This window comes from Bombus vosnesenskii, unplaced genomic scaffold (assembly GCF_011952255.1).
Source record: "Bombus vosnesenskii isolate JDL3184/JDL3185 unplaced genomic scaffold, Bvos_JDL3184-5_v1.1 scf7180000013295, whole genome shotgun sequence".
NCBI classification, from domain to species: Eukaryota; Metazoa; Arthropoda; class Insecta; order Hymenoptera; family Apidae; genus Bombus; species Bombus vosnesenskii.
In genome coordinates, this window is record NW_022882946.1 from 5,371,453 (window position 1) to 5,395,513 (window position 24,061).

Here is a 24,061-nt window from a genome sequence, read left to right on the forward strand (position 1 = left end):
TTGGCACAGCTTCCACTTTTCGGATAAAAAGAGCTTTCCCGTAATTTTTTTTTTTTTTTTTTTTGAGAAATAAGAACGTTACGACTATAATTTTTATTTTGAAATATAATTAATTACAGTGTCAATAGTGTATTAAAAAATAATATCTTGTAGAAAATATTGATTTACTTATATATTGGCCTTTATCAACGTTATACATTGTATTGTATAGGATAATACAGTGGGTCTTAAAACTAATATTAAAATTAAAATTTTTTATTTTTATACAGTGTAAAGTACGAGATATGATATTTATTTTATTGAATTCATTTTTTGTATAGTAAAATATTCGGTTATATTACTGGTTTCTATAATAAATTACGAAACAGAAATTAATTAGTTTTTACCCTCTTTTTTTTTGGTGAATATAATCTATTTTTGAAAAGAAAAGGATAGAACGTTCTTTATCACAGCAACATATAAAAATATGTAAGACAACGTACAAGAATCGAAAATTTTATAATTGCCAGACTCATCGTAGATAATTTATAATTGTTAAATGTACAATGAAAATTTTCATGATTTAACAAAGAATAATGTTTATCATAACGTCGTAACTTGAATTTTCTCAAATTTCATATAATTGTAGTACGTATCGAAGTAAGAGAGGAAACGTTAAAAAAAATTTAATAATACGCGTTGATTAAAAAAGCTTGCAAACAAAATGTTAACCCGACATTGGTACTCGATAAGTTAAAGAACCAAACTAGATCGAAGTACGTCAGAGGACTTTTTCAGTGAGGTTGGGTTCTTCAACTTTCAAAACTTCACACCGCCTCGTTTGAATCAAAATTGACGAAACGGTAAAGTTCCGCGGAAGAAGAGAAGTCTTGGCAAAACTTAATCTGTATCTTTGGAAACACGATCTAGGGGCAGAGACTGATTACGATACGATTGCCTGTGATTTGATTACACCGAGACCCGTCGATTTCTTATTGGCCCATTAGAAACTCGTTAACTCGCAAAACTTAACTCGCATTTAGAAACGAGCGTTTGACGCCAGAACTATCAAACCAGTCGAAACAAACAATTCGTGATTTTTCGTTCAAATCTTAGATATACGAACCAGCTCAGAAGTTTTACGGTATCCTTTGAGTAAGCATTTGATGTTGACTTTGAATTTTAATTTGCCTGAGTCTCTTCTGTAAATTGTTAATATATTAGCAATGTATATTTTGTTTATCGTATAAAGTATTAGTCGAATCAATCGAAACAAACAATTCGTGATTTTTCGTTCAAATCTTAGATATACGAACCAGCTCAGAAGTCTTACGGTATCCTTTGAGAGAACATTTGATGCTAACTTTGAATTTTAAATTGCATGAATTCTTTCCTGATTGCCTGAAAATAATATGTTGTAAATGTGTACTTTATTTATCGTATAAAGTATTAAATTATAAATGAAACTATTGCAACATATTTTACCAGTCTTGTTTCTCCTTCTCAATTTTAAAGTGAACTTAAAAGCAGTTTTAATGCTTTTTTTAGCGAGTTTTTATAGGTAGATGTACAATAATAGCACCTTTTTTGGGGGGAATGTAACAATTTCTTGTAATACGTACGGATAAAAAGTTTGTCTCTCTTCTTTCGTAGGAGTAGGAAACGGCTTTTGAAGGGTGCGATTCAAAACCTTTCTTCTCCTACGGTTCACAAAAATATTCCGTCATGGAATTTCGACTGCGTCCAAGAATAGATATTAACTCGACGATTTTCGATTCGTAATCTGTTCCCCTATCCCGTATTTTGACCAGGCAAATAGCCTGAAGACATTTTTTTTTATTTTTTTTCATTTATGCGACAAGTAACGATCGATCGCGAAGAAATGGGAATAGAGGAGGCTGTGATTGAAACGAGATTTTTCGCTGGCTGGGAGAGAGAAAGAGAGAGAGAGAGAGAGAGAGAGAGTGGAAAATGCAGTGGCAGTTTCACGCCCTCGATCGAGCTATTTCTGGCTCGCTTCTTGGATAACGAACATTCGCAATCGAATTACGAACGCCAGGAATTAGCAGGAGAATGCGATACTTGCGTTCCGCTCGTCTCCTCCGCGAGCAAAAGTGCCATTCTACCAGAGAAAAACGTTTGCCCTTGTAATTAGAGAGGCAGAACGAATCGTAAAGGATATTTTGGCGTTTAATTAATGCTCCGGATTCATCTCTACGCGTGCAAAAGTTGTTCGATAGTTGCTGTTTGTTCTTGATGATACGTAAAAACGTCACCCTTCCTCGAAACAGTGGTTGCTCGTTGCGAGGATAAAATCGTCGTCGATCTGAAATTTAGTTCTCATGTTTTTTTGAAAATTTTGCTGCTGTTAAGTGGAATTCTTGTTACTAAGTTTGAACGAGCAGTAAATGACTGGAGCGCCAGGAAAATAAAAAGAAGACGACTCCTTTTGAGGAAAGGATTTTCATAGAAATTTCATGTATATATGCCGATGTGTCTTTACAATACACGGCTTAGTCAACGTACACTATACTAGCGTATATTTGCTTAATTTAACGTATATTGCGATGTACATTACATTAAAAAAAAAACCTTCGTTATTCCAACATGCATTCTCACGAATGTCGAAATTTGTGCTTTAAAGAAATATCAACCGTTCAAAGTCGGTAAACGTAGCGATATGAATATTTATTTATTCGACTCATTGACAGAATAATTTACTTCAACTTTGACAAGTATTACATTGTAACTATATCGTACTATAGTCATATAGGAACATTATAGCCTAAGCATAGATGAGTATGTCATTAAGTATATGACGAATGAATAATACACGAATAAATAAATTTAACTCACTCACATTTTCTTTATACATGTGGGTATACCATTTGAGTGTATATGTTTTGCGAATCCATAAAAGCGATGAACGTTGAAAGTCAATAACGTTCGAGTGATAAATGGCACCTATACGTAGTGGAATTAACAGAAAAAATTTTTTTCGTTTCTATTGGAAATTTTCCCTTGTGGCACTTACATCGTTTATCACGTTCTCAATTAATCTATAGGTACTCGATTTATGAGGGAATTAGAGTCGAAGGTAGAGTTCCATCAATTTCTGTGCGTTCAACTGTTTGGCTCATTAAATAGGAAGTAAAAGCGGCGTGCATTCTTCGATGAAAAATATATCTATCCATCGCATGAGAACTTTACTTTACCCTTTAATCGATACTTTCGGTTTACTTCCTTTTGGTGTTTGTCGTTTAATTGATTCTTTCGGTTTCATTTTTCACGCGATGCAGCTTCTACGATTCTCTTTTCATGGTACGCTATTAGAGCAGGGAGGTTTAGTATTTTTGAGGTGGAGATGATGTCGATTTGTTACATCGACGTAGAACAAATATAGGACTTGTCGTAATTAAAGATGTAAACAATTTGTCAATTGTTTTTTACACTGTGAAAACTCTGTATGTAAACAATGGCTGAACCATTATCTTCTTGTTTATCGCTTAAAATAAAAGACAAACTAGTTGAGTCTAATCTATTTATCCCTTGTAGAAATAAATTGAATTCGATGACGAAAACTCATTAAATGAATGTTGTGGTGTTCTTTTCGCAGAAGAAGTTGCTATTTTATATTCTCGGCACGCGTACGAAAGGAGAAAAGAATAAAGATTGGTCTTCCATTCTTCGAACGTCTCCAAAAATATCTCGGAAAAAGCTATTGTAACAACGAACTATATTCAAAGTATTTTAAATTAATATAAAGTTTAGAACTTAATTTAAATTAAATTATACATAAACCAAGTTTGTGTAAGCTGAAATACGATTCGAGAAGAAATTCATGCTTAGAAAGCTTAATAAATTCCATATTAATATATCTATTTTTAATGGAAAATATCAACTTTAGACGAAAGTCAAAGATTAAGTTTAGAATCTTGGTGATATTGAAGTTTCATCGATTTCTTTATGGTCCGCTTTTCAATACGCGGTTTGACGCTGTGTATTACAAACTGTCGATACATACCAAACCGTTTTTCACGTCGCAGAGGTCTTTGCAGCGAACTCGTCAATCGACCCGCCAAACACGTTTTGTCAATAAGGTAAAATTTTCAAGCAGTTAGCCGCTGTCATGGATTTCCGCGTTCATCTACCCTTCTCCAGGATTATTGATCCAAATCGCTGAACGAAAAGGTTGGGATATGTTAAAAATATGAAAAGAAAGTATCGGATGAATGAGACTTTGAAAGTTTCATGATATTTTTCGTGATAAATGTCGTGCGAGATTACAGTGATTCATGAAAGTATTTTACTATAGAAAACGTATATATATTGTGCGGGTTATATGAAAAATTCTGAAATTGCATTAGCATGTAACGAGACGCGGGTTGGCGTGATTACATTGGTAAAATTTGAAACCAATTTGAAGGTATACGTAGATATATTAGGTTGTCCGGAAAGTTTCTTTCGTTTTTTTAGGAAACGATGGATAAACAATATTTTCCGTTTTATATTATTTTATCGAATTACGTATGATACATTTTGTTCTATCGAAATAAAGATCGCAACGTTCGACAGATTAGGTTTCATGTTTGTATAAAGACGCATCGTTGTAAAAGACTGGTCTGTAAAAGAAAGATACTTTTCGGAAAATCTAATATATAAAAGTTACAGGAATTTACTGTAAACATACAGCTAGTAAAAAATTAGAATGCGGAATGAACAGCTATATTAAAAGCGTATAAGCGTTAAAAATAATTCCGTTGGAACATATATAATGGACGATAGACTGTTTAAATATTTTGATGGTCTCTGTGAAATACGTATTTATACCAAATATCTCGTAACTTATATTTTCAGCCTTGTCCTTAAATTTGAAACCAATATAATCATGATAATCGGATCTTGCCACAGTCCTAATGAAATTTTAGAAGGCTTCGTACAAGATAACATAATCACATGTACGTGATATATTAAATTTATAGAGGGAGGAGTTTCACTGTTGCTATTTTGTAATTCGTGATTTATCTTCAATAATAACGAAATTATTTTGTTTGATGATCGGTTTTAATTTTATAGTTACATATTGTTTGCATTTTTTATCTTTTTGTTTACACTTGATTTCTTTGAATAAACGAGGCTCTGTGAACTCGAAAGTCAATTAAGAACACAATTATTGGTTTATGGAAGCTTTGGCAGATTTATCTTTCATTTGGCGCGGCTTAATTAACCTATAATCTTATACGGATTAATTAACTAGGGATAATAATTTATTACTCCTTTCGCCGGATGACGTTCAAACGTTTGAACTTTCCAACGTTTATCTTCAATATCGATCGAAACGATATCATTGAGATTACAATTCACCACTGTCTACATGTACGTGGCACATCTCGCCATATTAATTCGAAACACGTTACGTATAATTCATTGCTCCGATAGTTTCTTTCAGATAAATTGAATATCCTGTATTTATCAGGGCAAGTACTCGAAGGTAGATATTAAATATCGTAAAAAGACATAGAATCACAGTTTCTCTTGGAATTCCATCGAGAATGATTAAAATCATTAAATAATTTGAAAAGCTACTAGTTAAGGATTCCATGTTCCCACCTCTGTCCGACAGATTTGACAAACAGGATGAATTTCGATGGCAAAGGACTTCTGAACATTGAGATGTCTCCAAAGGACCAGAGACCGAGGGTAGGGGACGAAGTATGGGTCTATTGGTAAATGGAATTTTCAGGTTCTGTATTACGGTCGCGTATCCTCCAGGGGATGTTTGTGAATGTTTAATGACCGCAGAGCGTTCATTATTAAGGGACTAATTCTACATAGCGCATCGTCCCCTAACCAGGTCTCGTTATATTTAGAATTAATGCGGCAACATAAGTATCATGCGTTCTCCTCTCTTATCCATTCTTCGGGTTCCATGTGATACTCTGTTTTCGCCGCAAGTTAATTAATTAATCGATTTAAAAACCAGAGGAATCTTGTCGTCTTTCTTTTGCTTTTAGTCGAGGCTATTCGTAGTCTCTCCTATGGTTGTACCATCGCAGAGTAAGTGGGAAGTACTTTAGGGATGACCTGAGCATATCCGAATAATTAAAAATTTTGGCCAATTTTATAAAATAAAAGAATCGTGTATTTTGTTAGAACGGAAGCAATGTTTCGTGTATAGCGTTTAGTGAACGTAACACGCAAGTTGTTAAATCGAGGTAGACGTTGAGATAATATTTACTCATATTTTCAGAGGCTTGTTACGATGGTCCTGGAAGATGTTGATCGTGCGAATAGTTCGCCTTCGTATAAATCTTTCATCTAACAAAAGAAATAGAATATGTATACTCGCGTTTAAAACAAACGTCTATTTTGTATAACAACAAATTCTAAAAGTATTTTATCTTCTTTGTTTGAAAACTTATATAGACGATCTGACTGATAGACTGATAGACGATCATTAGATGTTAATCGCTCTAATAATTTCTCTACTATAATTCGTACATTTGTCTACCGCATCTGCCTAAATAATTGAACAAATAAGTTGATAAGCAATTATTATTAATCATACGAAATATTTGTGTAGATCTCAGATTAGATCCGCGAGCCAGGTAATTACAACGTCGCCCGGTTTCGTTGTTAATTGCGGCTATCGCTTTAAAATAATCATACTGCCTCCCTAGGTCGTTTGCAAACTCGATTAATTGCAATCTATTCGCGAATTCGATCAACGTTCGACATGTAATCGGAATTACGCCGGCCTAACTGTTTTAATAACGTTTCGTTAATATTTTTGAATATTTTCTTTTCATCTCGCGTAGATTGCCGTTGATCTGTTAGACGCGGCCGTGCGAAATCTTCCTTAAACATTCTTGAGCAAGAGGTATACCTCGTTATAAACATCTTGCAAAGCTTGCCTATAAGCAACTAAATCAAGTATAAACAATAATTTCAGTCGAGAAAAGCAACTTTCATATTACGACGATTTTCCATTCTCATAAATCAAACACGTTTCACGTATTTCTTTTATCCAAAAACGAATGCTACCTTTCAGATGCACTGTGATATGTTTATAGTCCAAAGCGAAGAATTGTTACGACAGCGTTTTTTACACGGCCCCACAGTGTGAATCAATCGCTGAATCTACTGATCAAACAACACCCATAAAACAACGTGAAACAGGAATGCCACAATTTTTACATTGCGAATTACAAAACTTTTTTAATCTTTTTAGGCGGATCGGGTGTGGCGAATCTGCTAATGAAACGAAGTAGAAAATATTAGGTTCGCTGGATTCAGCAAAAAGCATGCTACACGTACGGCTTATACACGTACGAATATAGTTTGAAAAATCATTGAAGCACGACGACGCGAACGAATAATTTCCGTTTTTCGTGACGTATGAATAACGCGGTGGCCTTTCGCGTGTTTCGATTTTCCATATCGAAGCTATTTGATACGCAACAGATAGTCGTTTGTAACGAGCATGCCAGAGGAAAACTACGTCATTTCGCGTTCCCTCTTTCTGTCTCGTGTTTGACCTAGATATCCGGCAATTTCCGCGGACTAATTATGCAGAAAGCAGGCTGCGCGAGGGGCGGCTCTGCTGCGAACGACGGCCTAAAATTTTTATATAATCGTCCAAAGGGAACGGCAGATCCACGGGGTGACTCGTCGTTAAAGTTGCACGCCGTGTCGCGTATTATGTTCGGGTCGCGTCTTTGAAATTTAAAGTATCCTTGAATTTTTTACGATGCCAGCAGTATGCTTCCGCGATATCCTACGGGACACGGTATTAACTCATTCTTCCGACAACGTCGTCTCGTCGAAGATGCGACCCAGACAACAAAGAGTTCCGGTTAATTTTGAAACTTCCTTCCTATCCTCTTTTGTGCTTTTAACTTGTCTACACAGTCGCTTGAACTGTGAAACACGTACGGTCATTTATTTAACCCCTGCACAGTGTAGCAAAATAGAATCGGACAAGGTGTCATACATAGTAATTTCGCTCGTTAAAGTGGAACAAATTTACAGGAGACGCGGTTATTAATAATTTAGTCATAGATTTGTAACAAATTCGAGATAGATAGATGTGTATTTTTTTCATTTAATACTGGGAATGTTTGAAAGGGTCTGTCACAGTCGAGCCACTTGTGTAATATATAAAATGCTCGTACTATGGAAAAATGTAATTGTTTATAAGCGATTTACTCGAACAGTGAAACGTACATGGTTACATTAAAAAGGATCGTATTAAAAATGAATGTTCCTGGTTTGGTATACAAATACATATTGGTTCAATGAATGCTTCGAATTTAAATATATTTAGAAAATATTTCTAATTAAAAATTCACCAGGAACGATTAGCGGATTAAAGAAAATTAGTTCATTTTGTGTATGGATACCATAGAATGTTTATTAAATAATCTACAAGTTATAAGAAATGAATGGCAGTAGTTCTGTTGACTCTTTTAATTTAAATATTTTTAGAGAATCCTGTTTTTAGAAGATTAAAAATCCACCAGGAACGATAAGCGGATTAAATAAAAATTATATTAGATCGTAAAGAAAGGTACGTGATGGATTCTCAAAATTTCATATATCCACGTTTGGCATTTTCGTAGAGGCACAAGAAATTCTACATTACGATGCTTCTTTAATCATTTTTATAACTCCTCGTATCGTAACTGAATATCTCTGATATTACATAATTGTTATTTATTTGCGTAATCTCATTTGCACTGGCATGATTTATTTTACAAAATACCGTTCCATATCTACGAATCAGTTTTCCCAATGAAACAATAAAACCAAACCATTTAGTCTACATAAAAGCAATACTAATCGCTATCTAGCTTGGCGAATCGTCATTGTGTACGATCAGCATGAAAACGTCGATAAAACCCGCTTACTTCAGTGTCGTCTAACCGTTGTGATACGTGAATCGATGTGTTATGACAGGTCAACTGTGCAGTTTGTTACGTTAATTCCTCGCAGAATGATCAACGGCTTTGTCCCAAATACGGTGCAATCGTGTATCCCAGTTGTACGAGGATTTAAATTCCAGAAGACTTTGCTAGACAGTCGTTGCTGTTCTCACTCCTCCCATCGGCCCTCCAATATGTATTGTCCGCCTCCTAATGGAATTTCTGTAGAGGAATTAACGTCAACTGCAACAGCACACCGGCGATATCGAAGTGTCACTCCGTAATCGAGTGTCTTGCCGTTTCAGAGGGAGAGAAGAGGGTGGAACGAGTGGCGGTCACCGTGAACCCCGATCAACGCCCGATTGGGGTCCCGGTGCACTTAATGGAGAACATCTTTGGGTACCGACGTCAGCTTCCGGTGATTTCTGTTACGTCAATGACTGTTCGGTAAGTGTTACCTGTAAACGACAACTGTTTTCGAGCGTTTGGTTGGAGATGCAGAAAGAGGATCGAGATTGGATAGATATAGACGGAGATTATTAGGGTTGGGTTAGGTTTGACCATAGGAAGATGAGGATATTCTTGCACAATGATTTAGTAGCTAATTATATTAGTAACTTGATAGGTTTATGAGTTATAGAGGCATAATTTTCTATGAAAAGAGGATAATCAGGTGGCTGCTTATTTGTAAAACTTCATCTCTTTTACGTAGCTAATTTGTTACCGTTGTACAAGAGAATTTATTATTATCGATCATTTGTAATGTTGCAATGATTAATATTGCCTGGGTTGATAAGTTGCAAGTTATAGATTATCTATAGGTTTCTTTCTGATAATTTTATTAATTTTTATCAAATAGACCCAAGATTATTTTCTATTATAATAATATCGGTTAATTAACGAGTTAGTAGTTATGTATTGTGAACTTCTCTTTTACAATTGTTGAATTCTGCAATTTTTTAAGTTATAACCAAATCGGTTGCAAGTTGTAAAATCGATTTCTACGATTTCGTTCTTTTTATTGCTAAACGTATATATCACTGTCATGCAAGAGAATTTGGAAATATAAATAACTCGCTATTTATGACTTGTAGAATCTTCCTAATGACATTAATCCTTCACATTTTGCTAATAAATAAGTTTGTGATATTAATTCATCATTGTCGTTGATTCATATTATATGTATGTACAATTATACAAAATGGAAAAGACGAGGGGAATCAACTGTACATAAAACATTTTACTGCCTAAGTGTTTTACAGAAATATGTCGATAAATTCATTTAATGTAAACACGCGATGTATATAGATCTTTCAGAACTATAAATAATAGTCATCAGTAATGAAGATCTCATGTCTACATTCGCGGATGGTGCAATTTGCAGATCAATTGAAAATTGAGTTCGAATCCACAACAATTTAGTCGGAGTATTATATTTCGTCGAAGCGTCGATATCGTAACGATACACGCAATGCAACGGTAAAAGTATTCAGTTGAAGTAATGTATAACAAGTAATTCATCGAAATACTGCCAATAAAATTACGAATGCAAATTATTCAACTGCATCTATTTGTATCGCTAATTATTTCATCGAAAGGAACTTCACTGTCGGACGGTGAAGGCCAGATCGTTTCTGTACTTGCGCATGCAGTATGTGTTCTACATTTACTTGTTTCAAGTTTACTTGTACAGAATTATGCAATTCAACGAGTTTTCTAAATTTCGAGAAGTTAATATATTTTTTTCTCTTATTCAGAGAAACAGAATCTCGTTGTTTCGTAAAAATAACGAAAAGTATAACATTTCTTCGATATAATCCATTTGACGATCACACAGATTATATCGCTTAACGTTTACGTTTACGTTTGAATTAGATTTCGATAAATGTTCAATTAATTAATACGTATTAGTAGTACGTTTGAACAAATGAAAGATCCAATCTAACCTTTTTGATAAATTTTGAACGTTAAGAGGATTAAACTGAAAATACGTTAAACGCTAATAATTTTTCGTGGAAAAAGAACAGTCATACAGGCGAAATTGGGAAAGTCACCAAAGTGCGTAATTACGTGTCGTTAATTTACGTATCACGCAGGACTAAAAAGTCTCTTTAGTTGCTATTACGTTTAATTGGTATAAAGTAAAATATTCTACGTTCGTGTCGACAGTTGTCCGATATCCGTTAGGCGAGGGTGAATACTATCGATAAATATTATATTTATTACATTTATTATAGAACCACATTGGAAAGGTAGAGCGTCGTTTGAAAAATTGATCTCATTCTGTCATTTCGATTCGTGAGAGTGGTTCTACCAAAAGTTGATGCGACGAAGTTGGAATATCATGACAAGAACTGATCGCCTTTACGTCACGACTATTCCCAACGAGGATCTACATACACATAGTTTTCATTTACGTGATATCTTTCATCCGTGAATTATTGCGAATAGCATTAAGAGAAGAAAAAAGAGACTTACGTAACGAGAACTACGTCATTTTGTCGCACACCGTTTGTTCACTTATTAAAACGATCTTTCTCGCAGAATAAAATCGTAATTAATATGATTGAACCATTACAAAGAACGATAGTTTTCCTCTGTTCTATCTTTATTTGCGAATGGCCACTGTGATATACATTCGATGAAATTGCTACTCTAACTATATTAAATTTCATTGTAAAAGAAGGGAGAATATATTATTTGCCAACTTGGTTGATATTTCATTGAAAACAATAGAAGCCCCGTCAATCACACAGTTCAAAGTTAATAAAAGCACATTGATTTTAATTCGGTCGATTTTAACCTTTGCAATGTATAAATATGATATATCGTGTATCTGGTACAAGTACAAACATACAGAATATGATAAATAAATAAATTATTATTAGGTGATCTCATAAGCGATACGGTGGTTTTTCGCATATTAGATCGTCGCGCATTCGCAATTGTTCTTGATAGCGATGAATTTCCCTTTATTTTTATAACTCTTCTACTTTTCCATTAAGATCTTTATACGAGTTTCATAAAAGCCCGATAGTAGCTTCCATTGTTTCCAACTCAACTGTCAGAAAAGCCTTGTTGCATTATACGTACGAAATACGACGAGTTGACTCATATCTTCAAATTATTTACTTTAAATTATTCAATGAGAATTGATTGTAAAATACATCCGAATAAAAAGAAAAATATCTTCAAATTAATTTCTACGGCAAAGTGCATCGTATCGTTCGATTCGAATGAAATAAAACGATAGAAATTTGTATGATTCTAACAGCGCAATCCAAAATTCTTAATGAAATGCAAATCAATCAGCGACTGTCTTCGATTGGTTTATTTGTAAGACGGAATTTTTACGTAATGCGATTCAATTAAAATGTTACAGTTCCGATTTGATAAACAATTCTTATATCTCTAACGTTACAACATGGACTTCTGCGAATAGAGAAAGGACTTTGCAACTTTTATGATAAATTGTTTCCTTTACAAGCGAATAATATTCGTGAATTCAGTTATTACTGTCTGTCGAGCAAAACCGTGGCGCACGAGATCTTTTTTTCCGACAAAACTTTTAAAAAGCATTTCTCTAGTGTTTGCAGAAACTTTTTTACCCGCAACCAGAATTTTATTTCGCTCGCGGACAAAGTTTCATACGGATCATCTTATCTCGTTATAATATTCAGAATATTCTCGATCATTCTCTATAGTTTTTATCCAAGACGATACACGCGTGTACATTTGTTTAATGAAAATAATTAACGAATTTTTCAAAGTTTGCTTCATGTAATAAATTCCATGGCAAGGTATAAAGTTTAGTAATATCCAGCGTTACAGTAAAATAGAATTACATTACAAAGTTTGATAAAATTTATAATTAACAACGCGACATATTAAACGCGTAATATACATTTCATTTTTGAATTTTAGCTATGTTTTTATGTATTTATATAGTCTTATGTGTAACGTAAAAGAACGTACCTAAAATTCAAAAATAAAATGTACAGAAAAATTCCCATGTGAGAGACACAAGTATTGGTACTAGAACTATCGGCGATTATAGTGGAGCATTTGTACCAAAAAAAAAAAAAAAAAAAAAACGAGTTGGTTATTCTGATTATTTTAGCAGTTCTAGCGTGGACTATGGGTTTTTATGCATTCATGAGAAGCCTAAGTTTGAAACTAAAAATGGCAGACAATAGATGCACATATCAGATCGCTCTACAATTAATGTTTTTTGTTTTACATCCTCAATTTCCAAAATTGTTGAAATTTATACTTACCAATTAGGGAGATTTATAATTATTATAAAAAAAATAGTAATCAATGTAACAATGATCCGGAGAAAATTCTCTCTCGCGTAAAATATATAACACGCGTAAAATTGGTTACGATATTAAATGGACGATACAAATTTCTGTTATGAAAATTAGAGCCTATTTTTTAATGATGTCGATAAAAATACAAATTTTCATAGACGTTCGTAGAGACTAGTAAAAAAAATTGTTTAAAATATTTGCTTTCTCTTACTGTATCAAAATTAATTCTCACTAAATTTAAGGAACGTCTTTATTCTTTCTGCAAATAATAATCTGTGTTATCTATGTTCCTATTCTAAAAATATCGAAAAGGAAGATGATATCAGAAACATATAATAGAGGAGAAAGTATTTCATCGAAGCGAAATATACGAAGAACAAAAGACGTTGTGAGTGTAAACGAGTGGAGAAATATGGGTTGGTGAACATAGTACACATTTCCGTCAAATTAACGAAACTGCGAATAGTTGGAAAGTTTTCAGAAGCCGGCAGAGAATCGTTTCTGCGACACACAATAGCAACTGTAACAAAATGCAGTGGTTCGGTCTGATAACGATGCTCTGACGTCGTTTTCACGTACGCATCCATGTTGTTCCCTTTGCGTTGTGTTAATTGAAACACTTTGGTACACGTTCAGAAATCTCTGTCATCGTTAACAATGTTCTGTGCACGGAGAATCTTTGTTGCCTTCTCTGTATGGTATACGCTTGAACACACGCGATCCAATTTGGGCATAATTTGTCAACGTAAATTGTTATGGCTTGACTTTGATTCCTATTTCGACGATAGATACTGCGTAACTTCTCTAGAATTTCGAACAATTATTGAGCCAATTTTCGGACAAGTAAACGTTTTAATTTTAATTCCTGGAAGCCTAAATTCGACTTTGATCTTCAACGTTTTGGGTTTATCTATTTCTTGCAGAAGTAATAGAACGAAGAAGAAAAAAGAAAGAGGAAGCGAAGAAAAAGCACGCGATGTACGAGACAAATAAATTGAAGAGATGAGAAAAGAGACGAGAGAAAGAAGAGACAAACGAACAGAAAGTATATCCAATAAAGATGAAAGCGAGAAAGAGAAAAAAGGGTAGGTCTGGAATCGAATGGAAGGCGAGTCAAAGAAAGAAACAACGTAATAAGGAAGGGATCAGTTAGGAAGATACAAGGTGGCAGGGAGACATGGAAAAAGCAATGGGCAAGGAAAGAGAAAGAACGAAAAAAGTAGAGAGAAATATGAGAAAAAAAGAAAGAAATGCTTAAACGTAGATGTTCGATGGTGCGCATATTAATAAATGTACGCAGTTGGTGTATTACAAAGATTTTTATAAACATTGTTACTCAGCCACATTCTAAAACTTACCAGCAAAGAGTAAATGTTCTATCGTTATACGATGTATTGGCCTTTTCAAGAATGACTTTATCAGAGTCGTTAAAGGAATTTTTTCCGAATTAAACAACGTATTAGACTATGTAGAAGAACGACGTAGTTACCGTAACAAGCCATAAAATAAATACCATAATCTGTCGATTATTTTGTCGTATTCGTTAATGTTAGTTTGTTAGAAAACGCATTCGCTGCTAGTTCAGGCTAATTTGCGGTTCAGTTAAGAAAAGAACTAAACGCAAGTACGTACATACGTATGTGAGAATCCCTCAGCAAGTAGAATTTGTACTAAAATTAGAATCTCGGAACGTTGCATGACTCTTACGTAGATGAAACGTCAAAGAATAAGCAGCTGAATATCTTCGGTAGGAAAATTGCACGTTTCAAAGAACACAACAAAGACGTTTCGAAACGATATTAAATCGTTTAAATTTCGACATTTCCCTGGAAATTCTACATCACCGTGCGAATAAACTCGACGAGTCGACACACCTATAGGAAAACGAATCGATAGAAGTCGACCACCGTGACGAAACAATCGAACACCGAAATGGGAACTTGAAAACTAAATTGCACGAGACGAATCGTATATGGCGAACTTTTTCTATTATAGTGGCGCGAATGTTTCTCAGCTAAACCGGCGAGGCTGTTCGAAGGCCGTTTACACGTTGGCTGATTTAATTTGGATAGTTTTCAAAGCAGCCATAAATTTCATCTAGCGCAACGAACATCGATGTAGAAGTACGGGCCGCTGAACTTCCATTTGGCTGTCAATGATTTATGTTCTTTTCACGTGGAATATCGTCGCGAAGGATGCACGAGGTTTTAACAGGCTATTCATCGAAATCGAACGACGTATCGTCGAAACAGGAAATTAACTGACGGTGGGAAACACTTGAGTCCAGCTACATGTTCATCCTCTTCCCGTGTTCTGTGTTTCATAGCTGGTTTTCGTTCGCTCGTTCCGCAACCGAATTAAAAGCGAAACGACGCGGATGTTCGCGTCGCTGGAAAATTCCCTGTGCGGTTGCTCGTTGTTGATAACAGACAGACCCGTACAATTATGTTATTTAATTAGGCTAGATGTGTCGGTTATGTACGTAAATGTGCAGACATAAGTCGCATCGTTAAAGTTTATTTTCGCTGATATTATACTCGTTAATATGGCGAACTTGATTTTCATTTTTTCGTCATTCTGTATCCGCAATAACCTACGCAAGCAGTTAATAGAAAAAAGAAAAAGAATATATATATATATATATATATATATATATATATTTCTTTATTTTCAAGTGACATGCTACACATTAGGTGATTAAATCGAAGCGAAACGAAGTGGAGAACACGTGAACGCGTGGTAGGAAACGATCCATTATATCGGTCCGTTTATATTATACATGTATAGTCGCTAGCAATGAATGCTATTGTACAATAATCTCATGCAATTGTTATCGCAAATACGATTTCACACGCTAAATCACGGGATGAATCGATTAAATGTTACTGTAGTCGTTTTCTCGTTATTACGTTAAATACTCGTCGGTTCAATAACGAGTAAATAATTACCGTTTATCATCTGTCCGATAACATATTCGCTTATCGTTCTGGAGGAAACGTCCCGTGATTTGTCGTTTCGCATTGTATTCCGAGTTATTCGTTTATCGAACGCGCTATGAAAATGGAATAAAAAAAAAAAAGAAATAGAAGAAAAGGAAGAAAGAAGAGATAACAGATAAAATTGAACAGACGAAATAAATGAAATAAAAAAAAAAAAAAAGAGCGGAAGAAAAAATGAAACAAAAAAGGGAGGTGACGAAAGTCATCGCTTTTTAACGTGTCAGCATGTTCGAACATCCTATTTTGTGGTAATTCGTTCGCAGATTGGAAACTCGGCCGCGAGAAAAGAAGCGAGAGACGTTAAAACAGCTTTTAATTACTTTTTTGACACACTACTTTTTAGCGGACCGACTTCTTCTCACTTTGTCTCTACGCAGACGACGGAAAACATTTTATCAGACTTCCTTCCTACGTTTCCTACGTATTTGTTGAATTTTAATGATTGTTTAATTCAGAAGTACAGGAGGCGCGATCTTAGAACCATCCTGTTAATTACTCTCTTGCTGTTCTCTCGTTCTCTTTCTTTTTTTCGTCTTTCATCTCGGCTTCGTTGTATAAATGTTATTATACTCTCCGCGTTTTTTTCTCTGTCTGTGTTAGCTTTTAAGAACACGGTGCATGATTTCCGGGCCACGTGTTATCTTCTTATTACACGCTTCTATTGTTCCATTTAGTCGAGTGACTTTGGAAAGGATAACTAAGGGAGAAATCGTCGGGAAGCAGATATTTTTCCACGATGTTTCCTATCGAAGTTTCGAAGATCCTTGTAATATGTATTTAACGTTGATGAAATTAGTTTTGATTGGAAAATCTGATTTGGAATCGATTGTTTTTCTTTGTGGATTGAGAAAAGAATGTCACCCTGGACGATACAGTGAAATATTTTCTTGTGTCTTTTCTCGTTGGGGAGAATTGTTAGAGTATCTTTGGTATTTCTTCTCTTATCATTCGATATATGATTCTGACTTATTATTGTGTAGTTATTATTATTATTATAGGTAATAATAACTCGAGATATGTATCTTTGTATCTTTTTCTAGTTATACGTTTTTTTATTGATTCGTGTTCTTTCACATTTACTTCATAGAGAAACGTTTCATTTTTATAATTTGCGCGCCATGTGAACTATTTATTCTCAATTTAATATCATCGTTCTGTGTAAAATAAAATATTTGCAAAATTTCAGCGTATTCAAAGGGGCCAGAACTTTTTGAGCAAAAGTATTTCTGGAATCTGTAAAGAAAAAATAATTTCAACTAAACTGTCAGAAGCATTTGTATTTACTTATAGGCTATAATTATAGGCATAATTCTATTTATACGTGTGACAATTTTTCACATCAACGGCAATATTCTCAGAATATCAACATCGATATTTCAGCGAAACGATATAAACCAGGCCCCCTGTCCAATGACGAATTCATGTAAGTGTCTGAAGCAAATGTTCAGACCGTAAGTTCCAAGCACGTGTGTAGCATAGAGAAGCATGTAGAACACGAAATGCTATTTAACATGACTGATTTAGGTAGAGTCGAGGAAGTTGGATGGCAGAAAGGTAGGCAACTGTACGGTGTTTCCTGAGAACAATGATCAATTAGGATTACTCTAGCAGGTAAACGTTACGGAGTTTGCAGTTCCGACATGAAGTTATGACCCAAATTCATTTTACTACTTACAAGGAATCATCTTATTTTCTCAAAGTAACTTCAGTCCATAAAATACAACGTTCTTAAGCTTCGAGATTTGGTTCATCTTATTTTTCTATTATTAAAAATACATTCTAAGTTTAAAAAAAAATAAAAGAAGAAAAATATGTAAGGATTGTTGTTATTATGCATGATTTCCTATTGCAATTTTCTAGCAAATCTTTGAAATATTCAGACTAAAATTGGGACATGGAATATCGAAGGCCGCAACCGGCTTAAAAATAAAACACGTTACGCGATAAATCACATCATTCCTCTTCTCATCTTTCACTTTCGCCTTAGACAATGATTAGTTACAGCCAATAGTTTCAGTAAACCGATGCTCGTTAAAAGTTGACGACATTCGTTACCCACACGTCCCTTTTTTCCTCTTAATCCTTCGCACGGTGTCGTAAAACGGCTCTACCTTCAACATGTAGCAGCGTAGAAGGTACTGCAAGCGAATAATCGTAAAAACGAAGGAGTAAAAGCATAGGAAGAAATGCCCGGCATGTTTCCCAAAGATACGACTGTTTGGTGCGAGAATAAAAACGCGACGTAGCTCGACATGAAAAATAATGTGCGCGGTACTGACGTGCCACGATGGACAGTAGTTGGAAGTGGTCGATAGAAGAGGGTGAAGAAAAAGAATAATACCGTAGAGCTTCGTTTATAGGATTCAACCTCTGGACAGCTATATATTCGAAAGTATATATGAATTATCGTCTGTTGAGCGTTAATGAAAAAAAAGAAAAAAGAAAAAAGAAAAAATACATCTAGTATATATCTATAATATTTTATATATAAGGTATAGATTATACGTGTAGACGCATACGTATATGATCAATCACCATAAGTATACATATATCCATCCACCGCGCTCGACTTTTTAACATGTAATATTTCATTCCATTCTTTTTTTCCTGTCGCATAGCAATTATGAATTTCTAGAAATATTGCCTTCTACCATATCGATGGAAGAATAATTGTTCTACCGTTGATCTCAATTTTCTGTACGATATGACCATGGTGTTTTGTTACATTGCTAATGAAATTCCACAATATTTCTTGTAACACATAAATGTTTTCTGTGATATGTCTTCAAGTATTCTCGCGAGCCACTGCATATTATACGTGCGTTGTGTCTTCATTGATTTATCCTTATCCTGTATGCAGTCGACTATTTGAGTATATGATAAAATATGCATTTAGCCGGATGAAACAGAATGATCATGGAACGCGTCAATTTTTCTGTCTGTCAGTCGTCCTTGTTTCAACAACTGTACCAATGATTGGAAATACTTTGGCGAGACACGGAGTTCGACTGCGTACATTTTTTATCGGTGATATCATTTTTAGGCAAAGACGTTGGCAATGAGTGAAACATTAATGGGAACGATTCTCGTTAGGAGCGAACGCAAAAGGAGAGAAAGAGAGAGAGAGAGAGAGAAAGAGAGAGGAGAGGGAGTTGTCTCGCAGTTCCACGTTTATTTCGTGCGTTTCTTTTGCTTTTACGAGCAACGCCGCTCTTAGAGATCGGACCGTGCGTCATTTCATCACGTAGATATATCCTTCCCTAGAATATTTCTTTCCTTTCTCCGTTTTTTCCTTTTCGTCTAAATCTGGAAATTCAACGAGAGAAATGAAATTCTTTTTTTACCCACCGGAGTTCGATATTGCTTTTATGATATTTTGAGAAATTGTAGGTCAAAAGTATAAAAAGGGTGATGCGTATTTATTCGTGTTGCCATCCTTCGACCTAATGTTCTTTTAAATTTGATTGAGATAACGAGGGGAACATGACAGAAAACGTCGTAATTAAGAATTTTTAATTAAGTGCCGCAGTTTCGTCCGAACCGAAAACGAACACAGTTGATGCTTACGACTCGCTTAATTACGTAATTTAATTGCGTTGAATAATAAATGAATTACTTCCTAATGAATTGCATGATTTTGAAGCGTCTAAGCATTACGATCTTATAGCCACTATAATGATTTCTATAATTATGGACAAACATATAACTATATATACGGCTATATACAAATTTAATTAACGAAGCTATAAGTGGTCGTTTTCACATAGACAATTGCATTATTAATTTTCTATATTTATTTATTCTGAATATAGAAAACACAAGCTACTTTGAAGTATGCGAGTAAAGATTCTTTGTGACGGTCATTTAACACGTAATTTTTCTTGTCAAAGGTAATCGACATTATGACCAGTACTATTGATAGTATAATAAACGATTGATGGGATATAAAGGTTTATAAATTGTGTATCCTCGCAACATGTTTGCGGCGCAACGTTTCCGAGTTCCTTGACTCATCGGTTTCATTGAAACACGTTATATCATTAACGTAATGCGGCTCATTGATTTTACGCCTCTATCGAATCAATTATAGCATAGATATTAATTGATTTCTGGGAATGTATAGGCAGTGTCTATTTTAGTTCTCGTACGATGGACGAAAATAAACAATCAGCCCTTAAGCAATCGCCATATAGGATTACAAAGACATTATTTTGGTCTTCTTTCATTTTTCAGCGTAACGCTATAACAACGCAGAGTATGTTTTAAAACAAAGATATAATAGCACAATTTTTGCAGTGCTCGTTCGTAATAGTAGGTTACATCACGCAAAATAAAAGCAAAATAAAAAGGATTTTTCCTGAATCTTTACACTTTTCAATAATTTGGTCGTCATTGACATTCTCATTAATTTTGAATACATTTAATACACTTTCATTTCGTATGTATCTGCCTGGTAACTTAGTATTTGTATTATGAAAGAAATAGAAACATGCCATTATGTATTCTTCTTATTACTATTGTATGGTCTGCTTTTTTATTTGTACACGTTGTATGTACATCCTGTTGACAAAGTACTCTACCTAAAGATAATCCCACTTAATCACAGATCCTAAAAAACATGTTAGTGAAAAGTTAAAAAAATGAAGCTTGCCACGAAACTATTCTTTCTTGTATATTCGTATTTATTGGGCTGGCGACTAACTAAGTCATTAGGTGATATTGACAAAATCCGCGACCACTGCCAACCCAGAAGATTCCATTTAAATTGCACGTGAAGTATATTCTATTTTTACAAGTAAAGAAAATGTTTAAGCTCCTAATTACTTCGAAGTGAAATACCTTGCTCGAGTATGCGGAAAATACTTAGCTATATATCAGAAACCGGTAGTTTCAATGTTAATTTACCTCTCTTATTCCGACAAATACGCAAATAATCTTAAAATTCAACCAACGAAATTTAGGACAAATAATGATTTCCTTATTTTTATACATCGTTTGGCCGAGCTACTTGAAAAGTTGATAATCCTGATTTGGAGCGTGATTTCATATTCCCCGATGAATACATTTATTTAGCCAACGCTTTAAAAAATGAATCTTAACTGCAGGACGATGATGTAGCAACGAGGAAAATTAAGCGAGGCTACTACCATTCTATGTGTGTTAATAACGGAAATTGGCAATTTACGAAACCTCTTTTGTTCAGGTATAAAAAGAAAATTATCGGGCGAGCCTTGGCCACAGGGTAGCAACGAGATTGAGAGGGATGGTAGAGGCTGTAATTTTCCGCGTGGCATCTACCACGATAAATATTTTTGCAGCTAGTATGCATGGTAGGAAATTGGATATATATGTCGGCGACTGAAAATTTTGCATATCACCTGTACTGGATGGCTGTGATTCGTGAATTTATTAAAAAGATTATAACGTTTACTCGCCTCGCTGAAATTAAATTTTTTACGCGCGGCTCTAAAGACAGAAAAATTGATTAAAATCATCTTCCCATAAGGAAAGATCGTAATTTTTAATAATACGTTTATTTTTACGTTTATACGTTTATTTTATATCTTATTTTTAATCCTCTTGGAATAAGTTTTCAATATTTAACGCAGCAATTATTGTCACGCTTTTGCACGAAACCAGTAGGGGGTTGCCTTAAAAATTCATGGCAAAATTTTCTAAACTGCTACGGATATTATATGTCAATCATTTCCTCTAGCGTATCCCATTTATAATATTCCTTAAGAAAAGATTCAGTTACATCATTTTTCCATTCAGCTTTCTTGATTGAAAAATCTGGAATAAGGAAACACTACCGTAGTAAATTAAACGAGATTTGCGGTAGTAACGTTTCCATAATAGCCTTAAAGTACAGATTGTTGCACATAATTTTCGCTAATCGTATTTGGTTGGTTTAGTTTGTCAGGATTAAGTTTCCTAATGGAAAGAGGATCCTGTCCTTTATCTTTCTTAAGAAAAAGAAACAGCACGAAAATAAACGGGTTACGTAACGGAATGTATAGAACAAAACTGTTTGCAAGGAAATTATTGGAAAAAAGAAAAATATGCCAAGGTGGCGCGTGACCAGAATACCGTTTAAATTCGAGTTTGCATAAAATATGAGTATCGTATCGCCTTAATTTTCGATGCAGCCTGACGAAAAGAAACGCGTATAGATTTTTGACCGATGCAAAAAAGCTCGTTCACGGCAACAACACCGTTTTCGGTGTAAAATTTCCTGTAATCGACGAAGACCGCTTTTGGTAACGCCCAAACCGAAACATTTCAGTTTCCAACTATGTAGCAGTTTCGAATTTGTTCCTATGTGAAATCCTGTGTGAATGGCGTAACCAGGTTTTGTGATATTTGAAACCTGCGACAAGCGTCTGTGTACAAGGTGTTTCATACAAAATGAGTATCTCTAAACTTTAACCGTAGATTTTATACGTCTAAATTTGACGAGATAGCATCACGCGTAAAAAAAAGTCAAACTAGAACTGTTTTCATTTTGAAAGTAACAGTGTCAATCTTTTTGATTGACAATGGAGGTTTCGAACCAGGTTATATGTATATTAGCGTAGGCAAAACTGATGGAAGTTATGTGGTTTCATAGTACATAGAAAGTACGATGGTTTATGAAAATTCATATTTTTATAAACGAAATTACACGTAGATAAACGAACCATACGTGATTTGTTTTATGATCTGCAGATTATATGGGGCACGTACTTTGGATATTTTCTATATTTTTGCGCATTGAAATTTTTCATAAATGCCTCAACGTTCTTAGTCTAGTCATATCGTAGAACAGTCTTTAATTATTTCTACAGGCTACGAGTCACGTAATTATATAGAATAATTAATTATAGGAATATTTTTAAACAATTATCTCCATTTTTTTTTTAATTCTTTTCTTCCATAGTTTCATACTACAATTTATTACAGGAAATATCGGGAAAAGGTTGGTTTAAAAATTCCTAAACAATTTTTACAATTTCTGCTACACAAAATGGATTTTGTTCTCGATAGTCCTAAAGCATTTTCGTAATAACACCGGGAGTATCGTAATTCAGAATCTCTGGATATTGTGATAAATATAACAGTAGTATAGCGATCCGAAATTGGAAGAACGCGTTTGCGTCTCGCGGGGGATGATTTTTCTGATTTGTGTCGACACGACCTTTTGTTCCGCGTATTTTCCACCATTCTACGTTCATGAAATATGTAACTTTCTGACTTTGCCCATTATTCTTATTTCCCTGCTGTTTATATGTTCATGTTTGCTTCTTAGCTTCATCAAGTAGCTATCGTCCATGCTTCTACTATACAAATTTTATTGCCTCTCGTCGTTTCTTTCGTTTATTCCACTCGAATCGAATACTCGCTGAATATAACATCCGGCGGAATTGTATCATCCACTTCGTCATTATTTACATAACGGCCACTCTGATAAGATTAAGGCACCAGTTTTTCAACGATGACTTATACCTTTCGATGATTTATCTCGCATCATTTCCATTGATGCACCCTTATGAATGAAACGAGAAGTTAATTGGAAAGATTTAATCGAAACGAATGATATTCGATTTTCGTTTTTGCAATTACTAAAATCGTACAAGTGTTTCTGTTAGCTTTCATTGACTCTGTAACTATAACTTTAACCGACTGGTCGTATGTACACGTTAAGAGTTAAGTTTCTGATAAAAGTGGAGACTTGGTACATGGAACGCGCAATAACACGAATCACAATACTCGTCGTTCCAAACCGAAGAATTTTTTCTCTTTTTTGCACTTTCCTGTATCTGTAAACGAAGATATTAAAACGGAGAAAATAAACAAAACACCCTGT

The 24,061-nt window shown here is 34.6% G+C and overlaps 1 protein-coding gene across 4 annotated transcripts in view; it reads left to right on the forward strand.

Annotated features, from left to right (window-relative positions):
- LOC117233280 (eye-specific diacylglycerol kinase) overlaps positions 1–24,061 on the forward strand; it is an 89,277-nt gene that overhangs the window by 39,585 nt on the left and 25,631 nt on the right. For all 4 annotated transcript variants that reach the window (XM_033493420.1, XM_033493419.1, XM_033493418.1 and 1 more), the window contains one exon: positions 9,209–9,350. In XM_033493420.1, the coding sequence (XP_033349311.1) occupies positions 9,209–9,350 (142 nt within the window). The remainder of the gene's footprint in view (positions 1–9,208; positions 9,351–24,061) is intronic.